At 46.9% G+C, this 18,855-nt stretch overlaps 1 protein-coding gene across 2 annotated transcripts in view; it reads left to right on the top strand.

Moving 5' to 3' along the window:
• LOC139564167 (transcription factor HIVEP3-like) overlaps positions 1–18,855 on the top strand; it is a 94,425-nt gene that overhangs the window by 66,169 nt on the left and 9,401 nt on the right. For both annotated transcript variants that reach the window (XM_071383412.1, XM_071383411.1), the window contains exons 2-3: positions 559–5,268; positions 5,545–5,684. In XM_071383412.1, coding sequence (XP_071239513.1) covers positions 970–5,268; positions 5,545–5,684 — 4,439 coding nt within the window. In that variant the 5' untranslated portion in view covers positions 559–969. The remainder of the gene's footprint in view (positions 1–558; positions 5,269–5,544; positions 5,685–18,855) is intronic.

The following is an 18,855-nucleotide window of genomic DNA, read 5'->3' on the forward strand; positions in this document are numbered from 1 at the left end:
AGTCAGAGATAGATACATAGTGGTGTGGTAGAGTTTTCTCTCTCTGTGTCTGAGCTCTTTTTGGAACTAGGAGGTATTATGTTGGATGTTGCACGTTAGTGCATTGAGACCATTCGAGCACATTTCCGCATACAGAACCAACATTACAGGGTAGAAGTACACTGAAATAGACCTTTTCTGTATGTGGCAGAGACTCCAGCATACAGGTAGAGCAAGAATAGATCAGAGCAATAACAAGGTGTTACCGCAATTACCTCGCTAATGTGATCATTAGAGCACTTCCTCCACTCATCAGGCCAAGGAAATGTGGCCTTATTTGTCAGGGTATGATTTGTGGCAGCAATATCAACGTGAGAGTCAGTGTTTGGTCACAGGGCTTTGACTAGGCCTAAACTCCATGACAAACAGTTTGTTTTTGGGGTCTTTAGGGACTGGCCACCTAGTCATCGATAGTGTCACGAGTCACAACTAATAATGATGAAACTAATGCCTAGGTGTATTTTGTCAGGTCTGCCTAAGCTCTGTGACTCACTTCTGCTTATTTCTGTGTTTCTGCAGATCCAGTGAGGTACTAGGTTTGACCAGTGATGGCCTAAGAGGAACAAGAGAAGACCCCGAGTTTTCTACTCACCAGAGCCACAGTGTCAGAACGGTCCAGCAGTATGCCAAGCCAAACCCTCATCTAGCTCCCAGTCCATAGTGAAGACCTATTACAATGGCTCAGACTTACTCCGTAATGAGAGAGGATCTATGTTTACCTACATCCTCTATGCTGCTCTGGGGCACTTTTTAATTATGTCTTATTTGGTCCTCTTGAATGACTTTTGGCCTGCTCATAAAAAAGATACTCCGTTAGATGTTCCCTCGTCCCAGGCATCTCTGCGGCACTGTGGCTAGCCCCATGAGGCTGTGTGGCGCACTGCTCCCAGAGGAATTCCCTGTGTGTCTGTAAGGCCTCCTCCCCACTCTATGGAGGCGGAGCCCAGCCACCCTGCTGATGGGGAGCGATCCGGAAGACAACAGCAGCCTCTTTCTCCTGGGGCCGCTGAGCCCCCAACAGGGTCCCGTCCACCTCAGCCACAGCAGCCGCCATCCAACCCCCGCCCCATCCACGGTGGCCTGGGATGCCTCCACCACCGCAAGCCTAAACGTAGCGACCTGCTTCTCATGCTCCAGCATCAGCACAAGACCCAAGCAGCATGTCAGCTCTCAACAGACACCCCAGGTCCTTCAGGAGGCAGCTTCTCCTCCCCCTCCACCTCATCCCTACAATCCTCCTCTACCCAAGGCCACAACACTCAGGGGGTGCAGTCCCAGCCCAACCAGGAAGTCCTAGAGGGCAGCCCATCTAAAAGAGGCGAGAGGAAGCTCCAGAAACCGGGGAAGTACGTGTGCACTTACTGCGGCCGTCCATGTGCCAAACCCAGCGTTCTCCAGAAACACATCCGCTCTCACACAGGGGAGAGGCCTTACCCTTGCGTCCCCTGTGGCTTCTCCTTCAAGACCAAGAGTAACCTGTACAAGCACCGCAAGTCCCACGCCCACCGCATCAAGGCAGGCCTGGCATCCAGCCGGGACGAGCTGAGCCTGAGTGGACCCGAGATGAGCGCCCTGGGAGAGGATCCCGAGGAGCCCACGGAGGAGGAGAGCACAGACTCTGAAGAGGAGACGGGTCAGTACAGGAAGGAGAGGCTGGTTAAGCAGAAGAGCAGCAGCAGTTTGGCGCTGTCAGGGCAAGAGGAGGGCCAGAGATCTGACGACTCCCAGGCCGTGAAGCAGAGACTGGCTATGAGGCTGAGCGAGAGGAAGCGTGGCCCCTTGGCCTCCCCGGACGACCCTCCCTCCGCCTCCTCCTCACTGGACCCCAGCAGTAAAGGCAGCCAAGAGTCAGGCTACTTCTCCCTTTCGAGGAGCTCTGAGATGAGTCGAGCTGACTCTCAGGTGAGCCCTCCCAACGCCAAAACTTATGCCGAGATCATCCTGGGCAAGTATGGGCGGCTTGGAGGGCAGCAGCGCGGTCCCCATCAGCAGCACGCCCACTCTTCTTCATCGGGGATGGAGGAGAAGAGCAGCATGCCCTTCAGCGTGCCCAAGATGCAGGTCATCGAGCACATCACCAAACTCATCACCATCAACAAGGCGGTTGTGGACACCAGCGAGATCGACAGCGTCAAGCCCAGGCGCTCCTCGCTCTCCAGGAAGAGTAGTCTGGAGTCACCCAAGTTCTTCTCCCCCAAAGATCCCTATGTGTTTGAGCCTAAGGGAGAAAGCCCAGGCCCCAGTATGGCAGGCCAATCATTCCGTCCCCATATCCAAGACGTGGGCTCATCGGGGGTCCAGGAGTCCTCCTCCTCATTGCCTCTGCTGAGAAGCCACTCCATGCCCACCTCAGCAGGCCAGGGAAACCACTCAACCACCTCTCCCTGGGGTATCTGTCATCTGAGCCACTCCTTTGATGAGCAGCAGGCCGTGGTGGCCAAGATGAGGGTGGGCGGGCAGCACCATTTGCTGAGGCGCCAGCCCGCCATCGAGTTGCCCCTTGGGGCTGAGCTCAGCCTGAAGGAGGCTAGCTCCTCCTCCTCCGTAGCTACAGAAATTGGCCTAACCAGGAAGCAGCAACAGCAGCAACGCAAAGGTCCAAGGCTGTATGAGTGTGAGGCCTGCGGAGTCCGCTGTAAACAAAGGGAGAGTTACGAGGCCCACAGGGGTCTCTGCACAGGCAAGCCAATAAAGGAGCGGGAGAGAGGACAGGTGGATGGGGCGTTTCGGGATGACCGCCCCCAGATGATGCACTATAAATTCCGGGCGCTGGCCATGGCAGCGAGGAAGAGAAGGAAAGAGGAGAGTCTGGAGGAGGATCCTCCCAGCCCCAGGCCTACAGCTGTTGTGACCTGCAGCCCCGCAACCACCACTGCAGTGCCAAACCTGGTGCAGCAGAGTGAGGCCTTCTCAGGTGCTCCCTCACAGGCTGAGCAGCAGCAGCAAGACAGGAAGGGCATCTCGGTCATCCAGCACACCAGCTCCTTCGAGAAGCAGGAAAGTATATCCATGGAGAGCCAGGAGTCTATAGAGCTCAGAGAGAGCCAGTCAACACCGCAAAAACAGCCGCAGCCAAAATCATCGCCCTCCATGTCCCGCCTAGTCCGCCAGCACAACATCCAAGTGCCAGAGATCCTAGTGACGGTGGAGCCTGACGCTGATATGGTGTCAGTGTCGCCCATGGCGATGGCATCCTCGTCCAAGGAGCCAGAGAGAGTGGTAGAGGAGTTCCAGTGGCCTCAGCGCAGCCAGAGTATGGCTCAGCTCCCCGCCGAGAAGCTGCCACCAAAGAAGAAGCGTATCCGTCTAGCCGAGGCTGCTGCCCAGTCTTCCACGGAGTCCAGCTTTGAGTCGGTATTGCTGGGGCCCCGGAGTCCCAGCCAGGAGAGCAACATTTCCCACTCACCCAGCCTCTCTGCCTTCTTTGAAGACATGGGGGGGAAACCTGCTGAGCCTTCCCCCTGGGACTCTAGCAGCACCCAGGGCTCCCACATGCTAACCGTGCCCTCGGGCCCCCACCAACAATACCAACCCCAAAGGGAGATGCGGCGCTCAGCCTCGGAGCAGGCCCCGGCCAGCCCCCAGCATACGGATGAGATCGTGGAGACCAGGAGCAAATCCTTTGACTACGGGTCCCTATCCCCGCAGCAGTCTGCGTCAGCCTGGAGGGAGAGGAGGAAGTGCCTACTGGTGAAGCACGCCACTCTCGGTGAGCCAGACCACGAGGAAGGGGCCGTGGCCAGCCACTCAGGCCGACCAGGGAGCCCCAAGCCGGGCCCGTCCTACACCAGCCACCCTTCCCTCCACCCAGCTGAAGCCAGCACCTCAAGGCTCAGCCCAGAGGCCATAGGGAAGACCGTACAGCTGTTCCACCAGCCCCGGATACTCCCATTCCCCATGCGACCAACTGGGCATGATCGGTTCCCTCCTGGCCAGTTAGCCCAGCTCCACCCGGTCACCACTGCCATCTCAGATGTCTTCTCCACCCACATCATCCACAGAGCCTTCTTACACACACACCCTTCCCCTCCAACCATACAAGTCCAGCCAGGGCAGCTTCACATAGCAGAACGCCTTGGCCTGCCCCTCCATCCTTTTTCAGCTCTGCTCTCCCTGCAGTACCCTACTGGGGCTGGCCAGGCTGTTTCTCCTGGGCTCGCCATCCAAGTCCCCACACAGCCCCCCATACCCTCCACTGTGGTTCTCCCTGCCCCAGCTCCTCAGTCCTTAGTCTCTCTACCCTGCCACCATCCCCTGCCTGTCATCGCAACGTGCCTGGCGCAGCTGACGCCAGTCGTGTCACTGGTGGTGCCAGTGCGCCTCCAGACCAACATGATCACCTACGCCAGTGCCCTGTACACCACCCTCTCCCAGATCCTGGCGTCAGCCCGCTCCCAGGAGCCCATCTGCTGCATGGCCATGGTTATTATGGGCCAGCTGGAGCAGGAAAATCTGCAGAGGTCCTACCTGAAGATCCCCACCCCGGACTTCAAGAGCTATCTGCCCCTGTCTCTACCCCTGGAGCTGGGCTCTGTGTCCGGAGAGGGCTATGAACAACTGGGGGCTGGAGGGAGCAAACGCATGCTCTCTCCTGCAGCCAGTCTGGAGCTCAGCACAGAGGCCCAGCGCCAGCAGAAACGAGTGAAGGAGGAAGAGGAGGAGGAAGAGAAGGTGGGAGAGGAAGAGAAGGTGGGAGAGGAAGAGGAAAATAGGGATTCTGGGAGAAAACTGGAAGCAGGGGAAGACAAAAAGAAAGAGACGGAAAGGGCCCAGGTAGGAGTAGTAACTGTGAAAGTCGAGGAGGAAGAGAATGTACAGGACACAGAAGGGCACAGGGAAGAGAGGGAGATGCAAGGGAAGGCTGAACCTAAGAAAGAAAAGGGGAAGGAGGGCCAGGGAGTGAGTGCTTCCTTTGTACCCCAGAGTCCAGAGCGAGCCAAAGCCCCCTCGTATCCCAGCCTCCACACCACCACCTCAGTCAGCTGGTGCTACTTGAACTACGTGAAGCCCAACCCGTCTGCCCAGAGGGAGCCACAAACCTCCGTTTACACCTCCTGGAGCGTCAGCGTGCACAACCCCAACCTGCCAGGCCTGTCCACCAAGCTGTCCCTGTCCCTGCTGCGCTCTAAGCAGAAACACAGCTCAGAGACCTACACCATGGCCACAGCTCTAACCCCGGTGACGGGCAAGGTGGTCCCTGCCAGCAGCAGAAAGCCCCACATTTCAGAGGTAAATATAACAGCAATATTCAATATGTAGGAAAACACAAATTAGACCAAAACTACCAAAACCCATGATTCAGTTTTAGTTATGAATTATATAGAATAATGCATACCCCACAACTCCACAGCTGGAAATTACCAGACACTATACTGTTAGATTATACACAACCGATACATGAAATGTTTGACATTAATTGTTGTTCCAATGTACTGTATATCATCATTGCCAACCAAGATGTCAGGGTGCGTTGGTCAATTTGCCCGTATATGTCTTTGAGTGTAGGTACATGCTACCCCACCCAGCACCCCTGTCGAAGTGAAGGAGCCACCACAGCAGCCTGAGAAGAAGGGGAAGAGAGAGGAGCAAGGGCCCTCCACCTCCAAACAGAGCGAACCTCTCCGTGTCCAAATCTTCGAGGGCGGGTAAGCCCTGATCAGCTAATACTAGTGGAGTTTTCTATGAGCAGATAGATTTTCCTGCGAAATTCATCATGCAGATATTCAACGTTACTGACAGATGTCGTGTCTTTGACTATGCCAGATTGATTGCTATGACATGCTATTCTATAAAATTATTTCTCCGTAATTAATATTACCTGATTGAACTAATCATGTAAATATTAATTAACTAGAGAGGGACACCACGAAAGAATATTTATAGAGCTGTTATCTTTCGAATAAACTCTTAAAGATTTTGTAATATTTTACTAAATAACAGTCACATTAATCGTCATTTTATTCAGTCTCATCTGAAAGTTGTAAGTCCTTGATTGTCTGCAAGAATCCTGGCTAACAAGTTGAATCAGCAATACAAAATTGGGTTTAATTATTTATTTACTAAATACCTAACTAATCACACAGAATCACACATATACAATTAAATCATAACTTGATCACAAATTACGTCATACAGAAAACGTCCCTAGCGGGCGGAATAGATATGACAGCTTGTTACACAAAGGGAAGGGGCGGGATTTTAGTGAAAGAGCGGGAGATTCGGAACATAGGCGAGCTGTGCTCTCGTAAATCAGTATTTGGTGCATTCTAAATTACCGCCCATTTAAGAAAGAAAATGCAATACATATTTACTCTGAGCTGCGCTTCAGTAGGTTGGTGGTAGATGGAAGACCGTATCGCCAACCCGAGTCCTCTGTCCTTTGGAGGATGTCTCTGGTCTCTGGTAGTCACGGGATACTTTGTAGTACCGTTGTGTGTGGAAGACGGGATACTCGGACTGTCCTTCCTAACCTGCGTTTGTAGCAGCTGTTGCCAACTCAACGGCTAGGAGATATCACTTCTGTAGTGAACACGAGTTCAAAGTTCATACCATTCACAATCAAAGTCCATGCTGATGTTGGCCTAGTTCTGTAGTTATTGTCTGAACCATCTTGACATCGGATCGTCATCCAAAATGTGCCCGGAACAGGAAGTTATCTTCTGGGAAAATGGCTTTTATAGTGGAGGAGAGGGGTGTGTCTGAAAGGTTTATTACCCAGGTCTCTTCACAGGGGCGGGCCCCTGGTTGAGCAGAAGCCAAATTTATGAAAACACAGATCTCTCATTAGGAAGGTAAAATTACATTTCACCTCTTCACAAACAATGCCATATTCAAACATTTGAACTAAACAACAATTCCATGTGAATCCGATACCTCTGACGTTTAGACTTTTCACAGTAGCGTTTATGTCATTCTATCATTGATGAGAATGTGTCAGAGGGCAACCGAACTGACATAATATACCTTAAGTACCACCGCATATGTACAGTTGGTTGGATTACCAGAATATAGTTCATTTCCCCCAACTTCTGATGTTACCCAGAATCTCTATGTTAACCCATGGGTTTCCTTATGTCACATCAGTTAGTGGGGAGAGAGAAAAAGGGGGAAAGAGGTATTTATGACTGTCGTAAACCTACCCCCAACCCAACGTCATGACACAGATAAAGGCAGTAGAGATGTAACGATACAGTAGATGTGAGTCATTGTATTCAGATACGGTAGCAGTACCAGGAAGCACAGGGCTGCCACCAAATGCTGAGTCTCAAAATATAAATGACACATTATGAGGGGAAAAACAGCAGTAACAGTGGAGAATGTTTTACACTTCAGTCTTCCAGAATAACAGAGAAACAGGTGAGCTAGCCCACAGGTACTTCATTTACACCGACAGCAGAGCCTTTCCCGTTCACAGCTGGTAGAAAATGTAGATTTTCAGTGGAGTGTTGAATGAGGTTGGGATTTGTGCGGTGCAGCAGACAAGCAGAAAGCATCCCACCAGATTTGTTTTATGAGATTCTCATTAGTGTTGATATACTTTCCTCTCAATGACACGAGAGCAACTGAAGTTTAGCTGCTGTACTGTACATACATATGTAGGAAAGAAGTCACCTAAAGTCTCTTGAGTAAAGGCAATAATTGGGTGTGGGTATTGAACACGGCTAATTGCTACGACATGTGTGAGAGTCTTCCCACTGCAGTATATGCTCTCACTGTTGCTTCTGATCGCAGCTCACAAAGCTGCCTTTCCCGTGGCAGCTGCCGCAGTCTAGCCAACAGATAGTGATCTGCCAAGAGCACAGTAAAAGGCAGAGTGTGATAGAGATGGAATTGAAAGGGAAAGACGGAGGGGAAATGGTGGAGAGAGGGAAATATAGAAGGAAACAATAAACATTTAGTTTCCTTATGACAGACAAGGACATACATGCATGTGTTGGAAAGAGATGGAGACAGAAATACGAACCGATAGGTGTTGATAGAAAGATGTGTGATAGAGAAGTTTTTACAACGAATGACAGATGGACAACATAAACCTCTTATGTTGTCCATCTGTCATTCGTTGTAAAAACTTCTGTGAGTGGGCGGAGGGGTGGGGGGTGAGTGATTTAAGCTTATACAATGTTGTTTGTGATCTAATTATTGACACCCTTTAGAATATTAACAATGATTTCTCATAAAATTGTTACTTATACATTGATTTATTATAACATTTGTGAAGAATGATAATTCCAGCCAAAATAATATATAGGAGTAGAGCTTTCCACAAATCACCATATCATTTTCAAATATAGAGAGTTATAATTAGCAAATCTGAAATTTTTTAATTCCATATAGTTGGTTCCGAACACATCTACATTAATGTGGATGCTACCATGATTACGGATAATCATTAATGAATAATGAATATAGAATAACTATCTTCAAAGTAATGACTCGGGACGTCGGGTTTGATATGAAAGCTTCTTTTAGTAATAATTCTTGATCACGTTACATTTAACAACTTTAGATTCTACAAAGCAATGCTAAGATGCTAGCGCAAAGGAGCCAAACGTAATCACCTGTTAATTGCACTTAACTAGCGCGTTCACTCTCTACTTCCTGTCGCAAGGCATTCTGGAACTTGCAGTCAAAAGCGTAATTCAATACTAACCAATACAATTACATATGTAAATAACTGTAAAGAAATATCTTTAGATACAGCTCAATGAATTAACTTAAACATTAACTCTGTAACACATTAAAGTTACAACATCCTCCCCCCCGATGAACAACTGTGTTCATCTAGATCTCTCGGCAGTATATCAACTGAATAGGTCTCCTCAACAAAGTCCCTGAAACAGTACGAACTGAACATGATCTAACTAGGCCATCTCGGCCTGGAAACAGTTCCTCAATCTTTCCTAGTTTCCAGGTTTGTCTGGGTGTGTTATCTTCTCCAATGAGTACAACGTCACCCGCTTTCAGTGGGGTGGGCTGTGGTGTATCACAGCGGTGTGCTGACTTTAGATCCAGCAAGTAGTCTCTTCGCCAACTGTTCCAGAAACTGGTCACAAGTCTCTGCCTGTACTTCCATCTGCGTGTCATGTCCTCCTTGTTTAGCGTTGGGTGCTGAGTGTCAGCTGGAAATGGCTTTGGAGGCAAAGAGGTTAGTCGTTTACCCACCAGGAAGTGTGCTGGGGTCAGGGGTTGTGGTTCATCCACTTCATTGTGCACGAAGGTCAGAGGCCTATAATTTAGAATAGCTTCAACCTCTGTCAGGACTGTGCACATCTCTTCAAAGTTGAGTGAAGCTCTCCCAAGAACCTTTCGCAGGCATGTTTTCACTGACCTGACAAGTCTTTCCCAGAATCCGCCCCACCAGGCTGCTCGCTCGGCGATGAACCTCCAGGTGATGCCTCTTTCTGAGAAGAAAGCCAAGAGTTGGGGCTCTTCGATTGCCTTCCACAGCTCTTTCAAGTCCTGATCAGCTCTCTTGAACGTTTTTGCATTGTCTGAGTAGATTACCTTGCATAATCCTCTCCTTGAGATTAATCTTTTTAGAGCTAAAAGGAATTTCTCTGTTGACTGATCTGAGACCAGTTCCAAATGCACTGCTCTGGTTACAGCACAAGTGAACAGTGCAATGTATGACTTCTTCACAGACCCATTTTCTTTCACATAGAGCGGTCCTGCAAAATCCACACCTGTGACTTCAAATGGTGGCGATTCAGTTATTCTGTCTTTTGGTAAAGGCGCAGTGACCTGCTGTCCGGCCCTTGCCTTGAATCTTTTGCACACTATACATCTTGCCTCTGTACTCTTGACTAGCTGCCTAGCACGCAAGATCCAGTATCGCTCCCCGATTTGTACTAGAGTGTCTCTTGCTCCAGAATGCATCACCTGCTCATGGTGGTACTGTATCAGCATTTCTGAGTATCTGTACTTGTTGGGCAGAACCCATGGGTGCTGCTCTCTGAATGTGAAGCTGGACTGTTGCAGTCTTCCTCCTACACTGAGTAGTTCGTGTTCGTCCAGGAACGGTTTCAGTTCTCTGATTTTACAGTCATTGTTTAGGCTTTTTCCTGCCTTCAGTAGTTTGATCTCCTGTCCAAAACTCTGTTGTTGTGTTACCTTAATCCAGTACTTTTCTGCATCGAACAGTTCGTCAGCAGTCAGTTCACCTTGTATCTTTATGGTTGTACGAGCATTGGCTATGAATCTCTTTATCCAGGCGGTGACTCTGAACACTCTTTTCAGTTTGCTGTACCTTTCAAGCTCCAACACAGGTTCAGGGATGTCTGTGCTGTTTGCTGCGAGTTGTACAGTAACCTGGCAGCTGGACTTGAGTTCTATATTCACCTCTTCCGGAACCTTGTTATCATCAATCTCTTCGGACTGATTGGGTGATATCAGAATTCTGGGTCCATTCCACCATAGCTCGCTCTGTATCAAGTTTCGAACAGTTTGTCCTCTTGTAGGGAGGTCAGCTGGATTAGTTTTCCCTTCAATATGTGACCATGACTCTGGATTGGTCAAGGACTGGATCTCCGTCACTTTCCATTTCTGAGCTGAGCTGCAAATCCAATGCAGCACGATCATCGAGTCTGTCCACATTTTGATCTGTTTTTCTTCCATTTTCAGTGTGGTCATCAAGTTGTTTGCGAGTCTCGCTCCAATCACAGCTCCCATGAGCTCCAGGCGTGGCAGCGTCATTTTCTTGAGTGGGGCTACCCTGGACTTGGATGCGACTAGACTTGTTGTTTCCCGGTCTTGTGATTCACCTTGCAAGTAAGCTACTGCACTGTAAGCCCTTTCACTTGCATCACAGAACACGTGTAGTTTCAGAGTGTGGCTATTATGTGGCCGCATGTCTGTTCTGTACCACCTTGGTATGGTGAGCTGGTGTAACTGGGGTAGTTCTGAACACCACTGTTGCCATTCTCGTGTCAGATCAGGTGGTAATTCTTCGTCCCAGCTGAGTCCCCTCTCCCACATTTCCTGGAACATGCACTTGATCCTGATGGTGAAGGGTGTCAGGAAACCAAGAGGGTCGAAGATACGTGCAGACGACTGCAGAACACTTCTCTTTGTGTTTTCCTTTTGCTTTAGAATGCTCAGTAGCGGCCTGAGGTCAAACACAAAGTCATCTGTTTCCGGTCTCCATACTAAACCTTCAACACTAATTCTTGTGTTTCTAGCGTCAACGGGTGGTCAGTTGTCGTACTCTCCTCCCATTTTGTTTTCAATTCAGGAGAGTTGGTCATCCATTTGCAGAGGTCCATGCCTGCAATCGACAACATTCGCTTTGCAGTTGTTGTCACAAGGTAAGCCTCTTCAACATTGCGTGAACTTGCAATGAAATCATCTACATAGAGTGACTCTCTCAGTATCTCTACAACTTCTGGTTGTTCTGTTTCATATTGTTTCAGGTGCTTCCTGATTGTAGCTGCCAGCAAAAATGGACTTGGAAGCTCCAAATACCACTCTTTTCATCCTCAGCACACGCAGCTCTTCATTTTCTCCCCTTGGTGGGCCTGTGAGCCATAGAAATCTCACGGCGTCTCTGTCTCTCTCTGCTAGGGATATCTGCAGGAAAGCTTTCTTGATGTCTGCCATGAATGCGATCTCATGTAGTCTGAACTTTATCAGAACGCTGAGCAGATCCGGATTCAGGTTCGGTCCTGTGAGTAGACAGTCATTGAGGGATGGACAGCCATCTTCATGGGACGAGGCATCAAACACCACTCTGTTTTGTTGTCACCTTATCTTCTCGGAGTACTGCATGGTGAGGTAAGTAGTATTTTACGTTGTCTGCACTTGATGCGTTGTCCTTGGGCACGTCCTCTGCCATATCCTGTTGTAAGTAGTCCTCTACCACTTCATTGTATCTGCTGTACAACGTCACATCCTTCTTCAGTCTTCTTCAGACCTTCAAACCGTTTCTTGGCGATTCTATAGTTGTCTTTGAGTTCTGGCATTTCTCGTTTCCATGGCAACTCCACGTGGTATCGCCCATCTTTGAAGGTGGTTGTTTCCTCGAACCTCTGTAGAGCCTCGGTTTCCTCTGGGTTCTGTGTTTTCTCGCTTATAATACCCAGAGACTCAAGCTCCCAGAATGCATGCAGTTGTTTGGAGACTAGTGTGTCTTCATCAAGTGGGATGAACATGCAAGTTGCCTCGGCGACACTTGACATGAACACGGGTCCCTGCACCGACCATCCAAAGGTGCTCTCTAAAGCAACCAGTGTCTCCGTCAGCCGCTCCACTCTGCCTATGGCTATCTGCCAGTAGTAGTCTGCTCCTATCAGGACAGAGAGTTCAGGATCATTGTCATCTCCTGGAAAGTCTGCGAGCTGCAGTCCCTTTCTATTGAGCTCATGTCGAATCTGTTCACCAGGAACCTTCATCACAGCTGTGCACACTTGTGGGGTTTCAATTGCCTCTATCTCTATTCTCTGCTGTTTGTCCCAGACATTCTCCAAGATGACTTTCACTGTGTTGCGTTGGGACGTTGCTGGGGCAGAGGAGCCAAATGTGTGAAGAGTGAGTGCCTCTTGTCTGATTACTGGTAGCTTCAAGCCCTTCACAAGGTTTTCATGTATGAAGCTTCTCTGACTGCCTCCATCTAGTAAGCAACGAGCTATCTTCCTGCCCGATGGGCCTTCTACCCATGCCTTTGCCGTTTGTAGCAACACAGTGTTCTGTCCATCTGGTTTCATCTTCACTGAATGGGGAATAACTGAGGAAACAACAGCATCTACAGAAACAGTAGGGGGTTGCACCTCACTCCTCTTACCGGTACACACAGCAATGTGATGTCTGCTTCCACATGTTGCACATGACACATCTTTGACTTTACAGAATTTTGCTATGTGTTTCTGTCCTAAACATACAAAGCATCTTCCCATTTTCTTCAGTTTCTCTTTGCGTGTAGCAATATTGTGGTCAGGGCAGTTTTCTGATTTGTGGTCTGCACTGTCACAGAATAGACAGTTTTGTTCCTTCTGGCTGGCTGTATGCAGTGCTGCAGCAGAGGGCATGTTGGGTCTTTTTGTTTTCATTTCATTGGAGAAGCATGATTTGTTCCATGGTTTGCTCTCTTTCTGTTGGTTGCATGATCTTGTCATTTGTAGCGCTCTCTCCCTGCTCTGAACCTCCTTCTGTAGGAAACTGACAATCTCAGACACTTTCCATTCATCATCTACTCCCCTCTGACGACTATAGTCAAGAGTTATGTCCTCTGGAATCATCTGCAGTAAGATTGGGCATAGTAGGCTTCCATAGGTTTCTGACACTACACCCAGTGATTCCAGGCTCCTAATCTGAATTTCACATTCATCATATAGTTGCCTCAATGCATTTAGATCAGAGGATTTCTTCACAGGAGTGAGATTCAGCAGCTTTGACATATGAGCACTAATCACAAGATCTTTCCTTCCAAATCTGCTCTTGAGTAGAGCGATTGCATCATCATAGTTACTGTCTGTTAACATCAGTCCTGCTACTGCCTTTGCAGCTGGTCCAGTGAGATATGTTTTCAGATAGGTAAACTTCTCTTTATTACACAGTGAATCATTGTTGTGAATAGCAGTCTCATACTGACTCCAAAACTCCTGCCACATACTGACATCTCCATAGAATTTCTCAATAATCAACTTTGGTAGCCTTACTGATTGTCTCTGTGATCTGTTTGAATTAGCGTCACTCACCCGTGCTGGTAGTGGATTGAGATCCTGGTTTTTCTTTATCACTCGTTGTGCACGGCTCTTAAGCATGATAACGCGCTCTTTGTAATCCTCCGTGCATGCAATCTCTGCCTCCAATCCGTCCAATGGGGTTAACTGTTCAATTCCACCATCAAGTTCAAACAAACTGTTCTCCTTAGCTAACAGCAATTCCAACAATGTACTCAAGTGATCGGTATCCGGATTTGACTGGGATATTTCCACGTCAATCTGATTCAAAATCCGTGTTGTGGCACCTCGAATGGTACCCCGCTTTCGTCTCATTCTTTCGGTTTCATGCCGACGTTCCTCCTCAGCCATTTCAGCCGCTTCTTCGTCGCAGCTCATATCCCGGGTTTCGGCACCAAAATATAGAATAACTATCTTCAAAGTAATGACTCGGGACGTCGGGTTTGATATGAAAGCTTCTTTTAGTAATAATTCTTGATCACGTTACATTTAACAACTTTAGATTCTACAAAGCAATGCTAAGATGCTAGCGCAAAGGAGCCAAACGTAATCACCTGTTAATTGCACTTAACTAGCGCGTTCACTCTCTACTTCCTGTCGCAAGGCATTCTGGAACTTGCAGTCAAAAGCGTAATTCAATACTAACCAATACAATTACATATGTAAATAACTGTAAAGAAATATCTTTAGATACAGCTCAATGAATTAACTTAAACATTAACTCTGTAACACATTAAAGTTACAACAATGAAAGTTAGAAGCCTACAGTAAATAGCATACCCCCCAAAAAATGCTAACCTCCCCTGTTATTGGTAATGGTGAGAGGTTAGCATGTTTTTTGAGGCATGATCACACAGTTTTGGAATATAAAAGGAATGAATCCATTAAATATAATGAAAATAAGTTATGTGTTTAATACACACAGATATTATAAGTCAGGGTTCCCCAACTGGCAGTGATTTTATATGGCCCCCCAGGAATTTTTTATTTTTATATTTTTGGGAGGGCATGAAAGACTGTAAAAACACAAGGAAGTCAGCTTCAAGTGATTTTAATTTTGGTAATCTGTTCCCAAGTATTCCCATGCATAATAGGCGGGTAGGCTGTTTGGCTGGATTTAGGACCGCGCGGACGCCACAAAGCGGACGGACATGCTGTGTGAAGGCAAAGCTTCTGGAAGGCTGGCTGGATCAGCACGGGAGAGTTGAACATAGTGGTGCACGACTCCAGGAATTTTGGAGTTGTAGAAGTCGTGGTTGGAGTCATAGGAGTCGACCCTTGCTCGACTCCCAAAACACGCTGAAACAGATGCGCACACACATACACCTCATTGTTGCAGAGTCCTACTAGGAAGACTACATTTGCATTCTAGAGGACTGTCATGAGCATGATGCTGCCCATTTGCCTATAAAAGGGCTATTTTGTTTGAATATAGAAGGTGATGTGTAGGAACTCTAATATTTCAGTGATATTTCTGTTGTGCACTGCCTTGACTGATCCCATGGGATGACGCGGTGCACTCTGCTCATAAGCCTATTCTTTGCCATGATATTGCCCTATTTGAACGGATATGACTAGATACGTTGGTTTTGTAGTTATTATCCAAGCATGTGCCTTACTCCAGAGGAATTCACACAGGATTTTCAAAACTGCCGCCTGTAATTCTTAATTTTTCTAATTGAATCGACTTTTATGACGGAAGCCTGGAGTTTTTTTGTTGTTGTAGGCGTGAAGATATTTCAACGTCATGTCCAGACGATAATAGGCTACACTGACTTGTGCTTGGCTTCCAAATGTGGTTGGCTTCTAAATATGGTTGGCTTCCAAATGTGGTTGGCTTCCAAATGTATAGGTCTTCCCATAATATTTAAATGAATGAATTGTGATCGTAATCATTATTTTAGCGATCCATCCGTGGTAGACTTCCTTCCTAATAGCAATCCTGCTGATTTGAGCTGCTGAACCATATTTGCACTTGAGCGTGTTTATGGATGAGAAAGTGAACTTGCCATCTCCAAAAAGTTTAGTGGGGATCTTGTTTTGCGATCTATTTCCTAGGACAGGATTCTCCAGCCCTGTTCGTGGAGAGTTACCATCCTGTAGGTTTTTACTCCAACACTAATCTTACGCATCTGAGTCAATAGTTAGCTAGTTGATAAGCTGAATCAGGTTAGTTACAGCTGGGGTTGGAGCGAAAACCTACAGGAAGATAGTTCTCCAGGAACAGGGTTGGAGAGCCCTGATCTAGGACATCAACAGCCAGCCAGGGTTTCATTAAATAATAATACTTTTTATTGCACATTTAGGCCTAATGTAATTGATGCATTTGGCGATGTTCAACTTCAATTCACTTCCACTATGAAGAAAATCTTAGCCATACTCATTGATAACCTGATATATACTTGAATATACTTTTGGTGAATTTACGAGGCATTGCTAGATACAGATTGCCAAGATATAGCCTATGCGGACGGTTCTGACTGGCTGTCTGCCTGCCTCGGACTTCTCTCCCTCGCTTGCTCCTCTTTCTCTTCGCTATGAAAATGCTAGTGTGTGTTAGGTCTTCGGTTGTTGTGTGTAGAATAGCTCAGCTTACTTATTGATAGCCCCTACTTTGGTGAACTTGCGCAAGACATTGAAAGCCAAGGAATTGCGAAATACAGCATGCCTATAGCCTACAGATTTTGATTACCTGCACGCTTCTGACTGTCTGCCTGGTAGCCGACATGTCTACCTATGCCTGGCTGTGCCACTTCCATCTCTCTCTCTCTCCCTCAGTAGCTCGCTCTTTCTTTGCTGTGAAAGATGCGAGAGTTTGTGTTCTCTTAGTAGACTACAAAAAACAGTTTCCTCCGTTGCAGAAATACTGAATCTCAGGAGTCGAGGAGTCTATTCCTAGCCAAATCTAAGCTTGACACCCAGGAATGGGAGTCGACGGGCAAGGAGTCGTCTCCCCCCCCCCCCCACTAGCTGAACATTGGCAGCTGCTATCGGAAACTCATATGTTATGCAACTCTAGAAACTCGTATGTTATGGTCTTGTGAAGTCTGTTTTATCTCAGCATGTCTACAGATTCTCCCTTCTCCCTGTTTTTGTTTGCTAGGAAATGTTGATACTGGAGACTTAACAGAAGAAACTGTGTAACCAAGCATTTATAGCGGCTAAGAAATGCATTGCCATTAATTGGATGGTTGGTTATCCTCCCACAATGTCACAATGGATGGCAGAAATATCAAGTTATGTATCACCAGATTTGATTTATTACAAGATGAAGTGTATACTGGGCACTTTCATAAGGTCTGGATTAGGGCTGGGCGATATGACGATATATATCGTGTGACGATCGAAAACGTCTATCGTTTCATATTATGCGTTTATTTCGTTGTGTCTTTACGGCAATATTTTTTGTCAATTGGACGACGCAATTTGACACAAACAAACATGGAGGAGAGTGAACATGACACAGAGCACGGAGACACAGAGCTCGTATCGAAAAGAGGGGCTACTTCGGACGCATGGACGTGATTTGGGTATGAAAAGTCTGACACGGACCAGAAAACCGTACTCTGCAAAATATTCCACAGGCCGGTCCCGACAACAGGCTCAAACACCACTAACCTCTTTTACCACTTATGCAAGAATCATGTGAAACAGTACGGGGAGAGTCTACGGATGAGACCAAAAAAGTACAGAGGAGTGCTCAAAACAAACCCCCGACTCAGACGTTGCAAAAGGCTTTTGCCCGCGGCACACCATATGGCAAAGAATCACGAAGATGGAAGGAGATAACAGCTGCCGTTACAACTTACATCTGCAAAGACATGGCCCCAATTTACACGGTCGAGAAACGGGGGTTTCGTGAGTTGGTGCCAACACTCGACCCAAGGTACCAAATGCAATGCATGTGACACGTATTAATGCCAAAATAACATGCAAAACAGGCAAGCCCCTAAAAATATAGGTTATATATTTTAGGCCTATATATATTTTGTTTGCAACTATAGTTGAAGTGTTTTCTATTTACCTTTTTAGATTTTATACATCCATATTTTATATTTTGTTACATGATTAATTGAAAATTTGCACAAAGGTTCTAAATTAAAGGAGAAATAATCAAATATGAGTAAGTACCTTTTATTTGAGTATAATTCAAAATGTAATAAGAAATAGGCCTTTACATGTGGTCATTTTATATAAACAAATTATTCATTGAATTTACAGAAAATGTGCTATATCGTGATATGTATCGTTATCGGGATATGAAATGACATATATCGGGATATGAGATTTTGGCCATATCGCCCAGCCCTAGTCTGGATGCCTTATATGGAATGCAGTACTACAAAAGCAGTCTATTGAAAACATGCCCAAGTCAGCGGAGATGCCTTCTTAGGCAATCCCTAGCGGCTGGACTGCTCAATCCTGGCCCTGGGGGATCTGCTGGCTTGTGGGTTGTCACTCTGGCCTTGGCCTAACACACCTGAAACCAGTAATTGATTTTTCTCTAAGATCCTAAAGCTGAGTGGTGTGTGTTGGATTGGGGCGCTGCAGGGTGTTGCACTCCTAGGAACAGGATGGGACGACCCAGCTGTATTGTGTGCAAGTAAAAAGATCTCTACAGTACTATTAGGCCTATGAGATTAATTATATGGAGGATTTGCTGTTTCTGTGTTAATCTATATTTGAGGTGTATGTGTTTTTTATTTATTTTACTTTACTTTTGTGTCCAAACACAAAAAAAGGTGGGAAGGAAATTGTGTTGGGGGAGAGTTGAGTTATGTACTAGACTGGTGGGGGTCGGGCGTGCAGGCAGCTCAGGCTGGCTAGGCGGTCTGGCAGAAATGTTATATAGATGTCTTTAATAAAGACAATCAAGTCTTTGTATTTTTGTTACTTTGTTATGTTATTGTTTAAAGGTGCAACACAAAATTGATTATTGATTTACCTTTGATCTAGTTCAGTCTTATCAATCACTTTAACATATTTAATAATGAACTCTTACCTAGCTTGAAGACTGTGGGCATTTTTGTTTACTTTTTGTTGTTCTAAATAGAGACAGCATATTGGATTGTGTAGAAATGCAGGAAATTAGCTATAGATTGCCCACAGCCAGGTTATGCCCCCCCCCCCCCCCCCCACACAC

The sequence above is a fragment of the Salvelinus alpinus genome, chromosome 35, assembly GCF_045679555.1.
Source record: "Salvelinus alpinus chromosome 35, SLU_Salpinus.1, whole genome shotgun sequence".
NCBI lineage: Eukaryota > Metazoa > Chordata > Actinopteri > Salmoniformes > Salmonidae > Salvelinus > Salvelinus alpinus.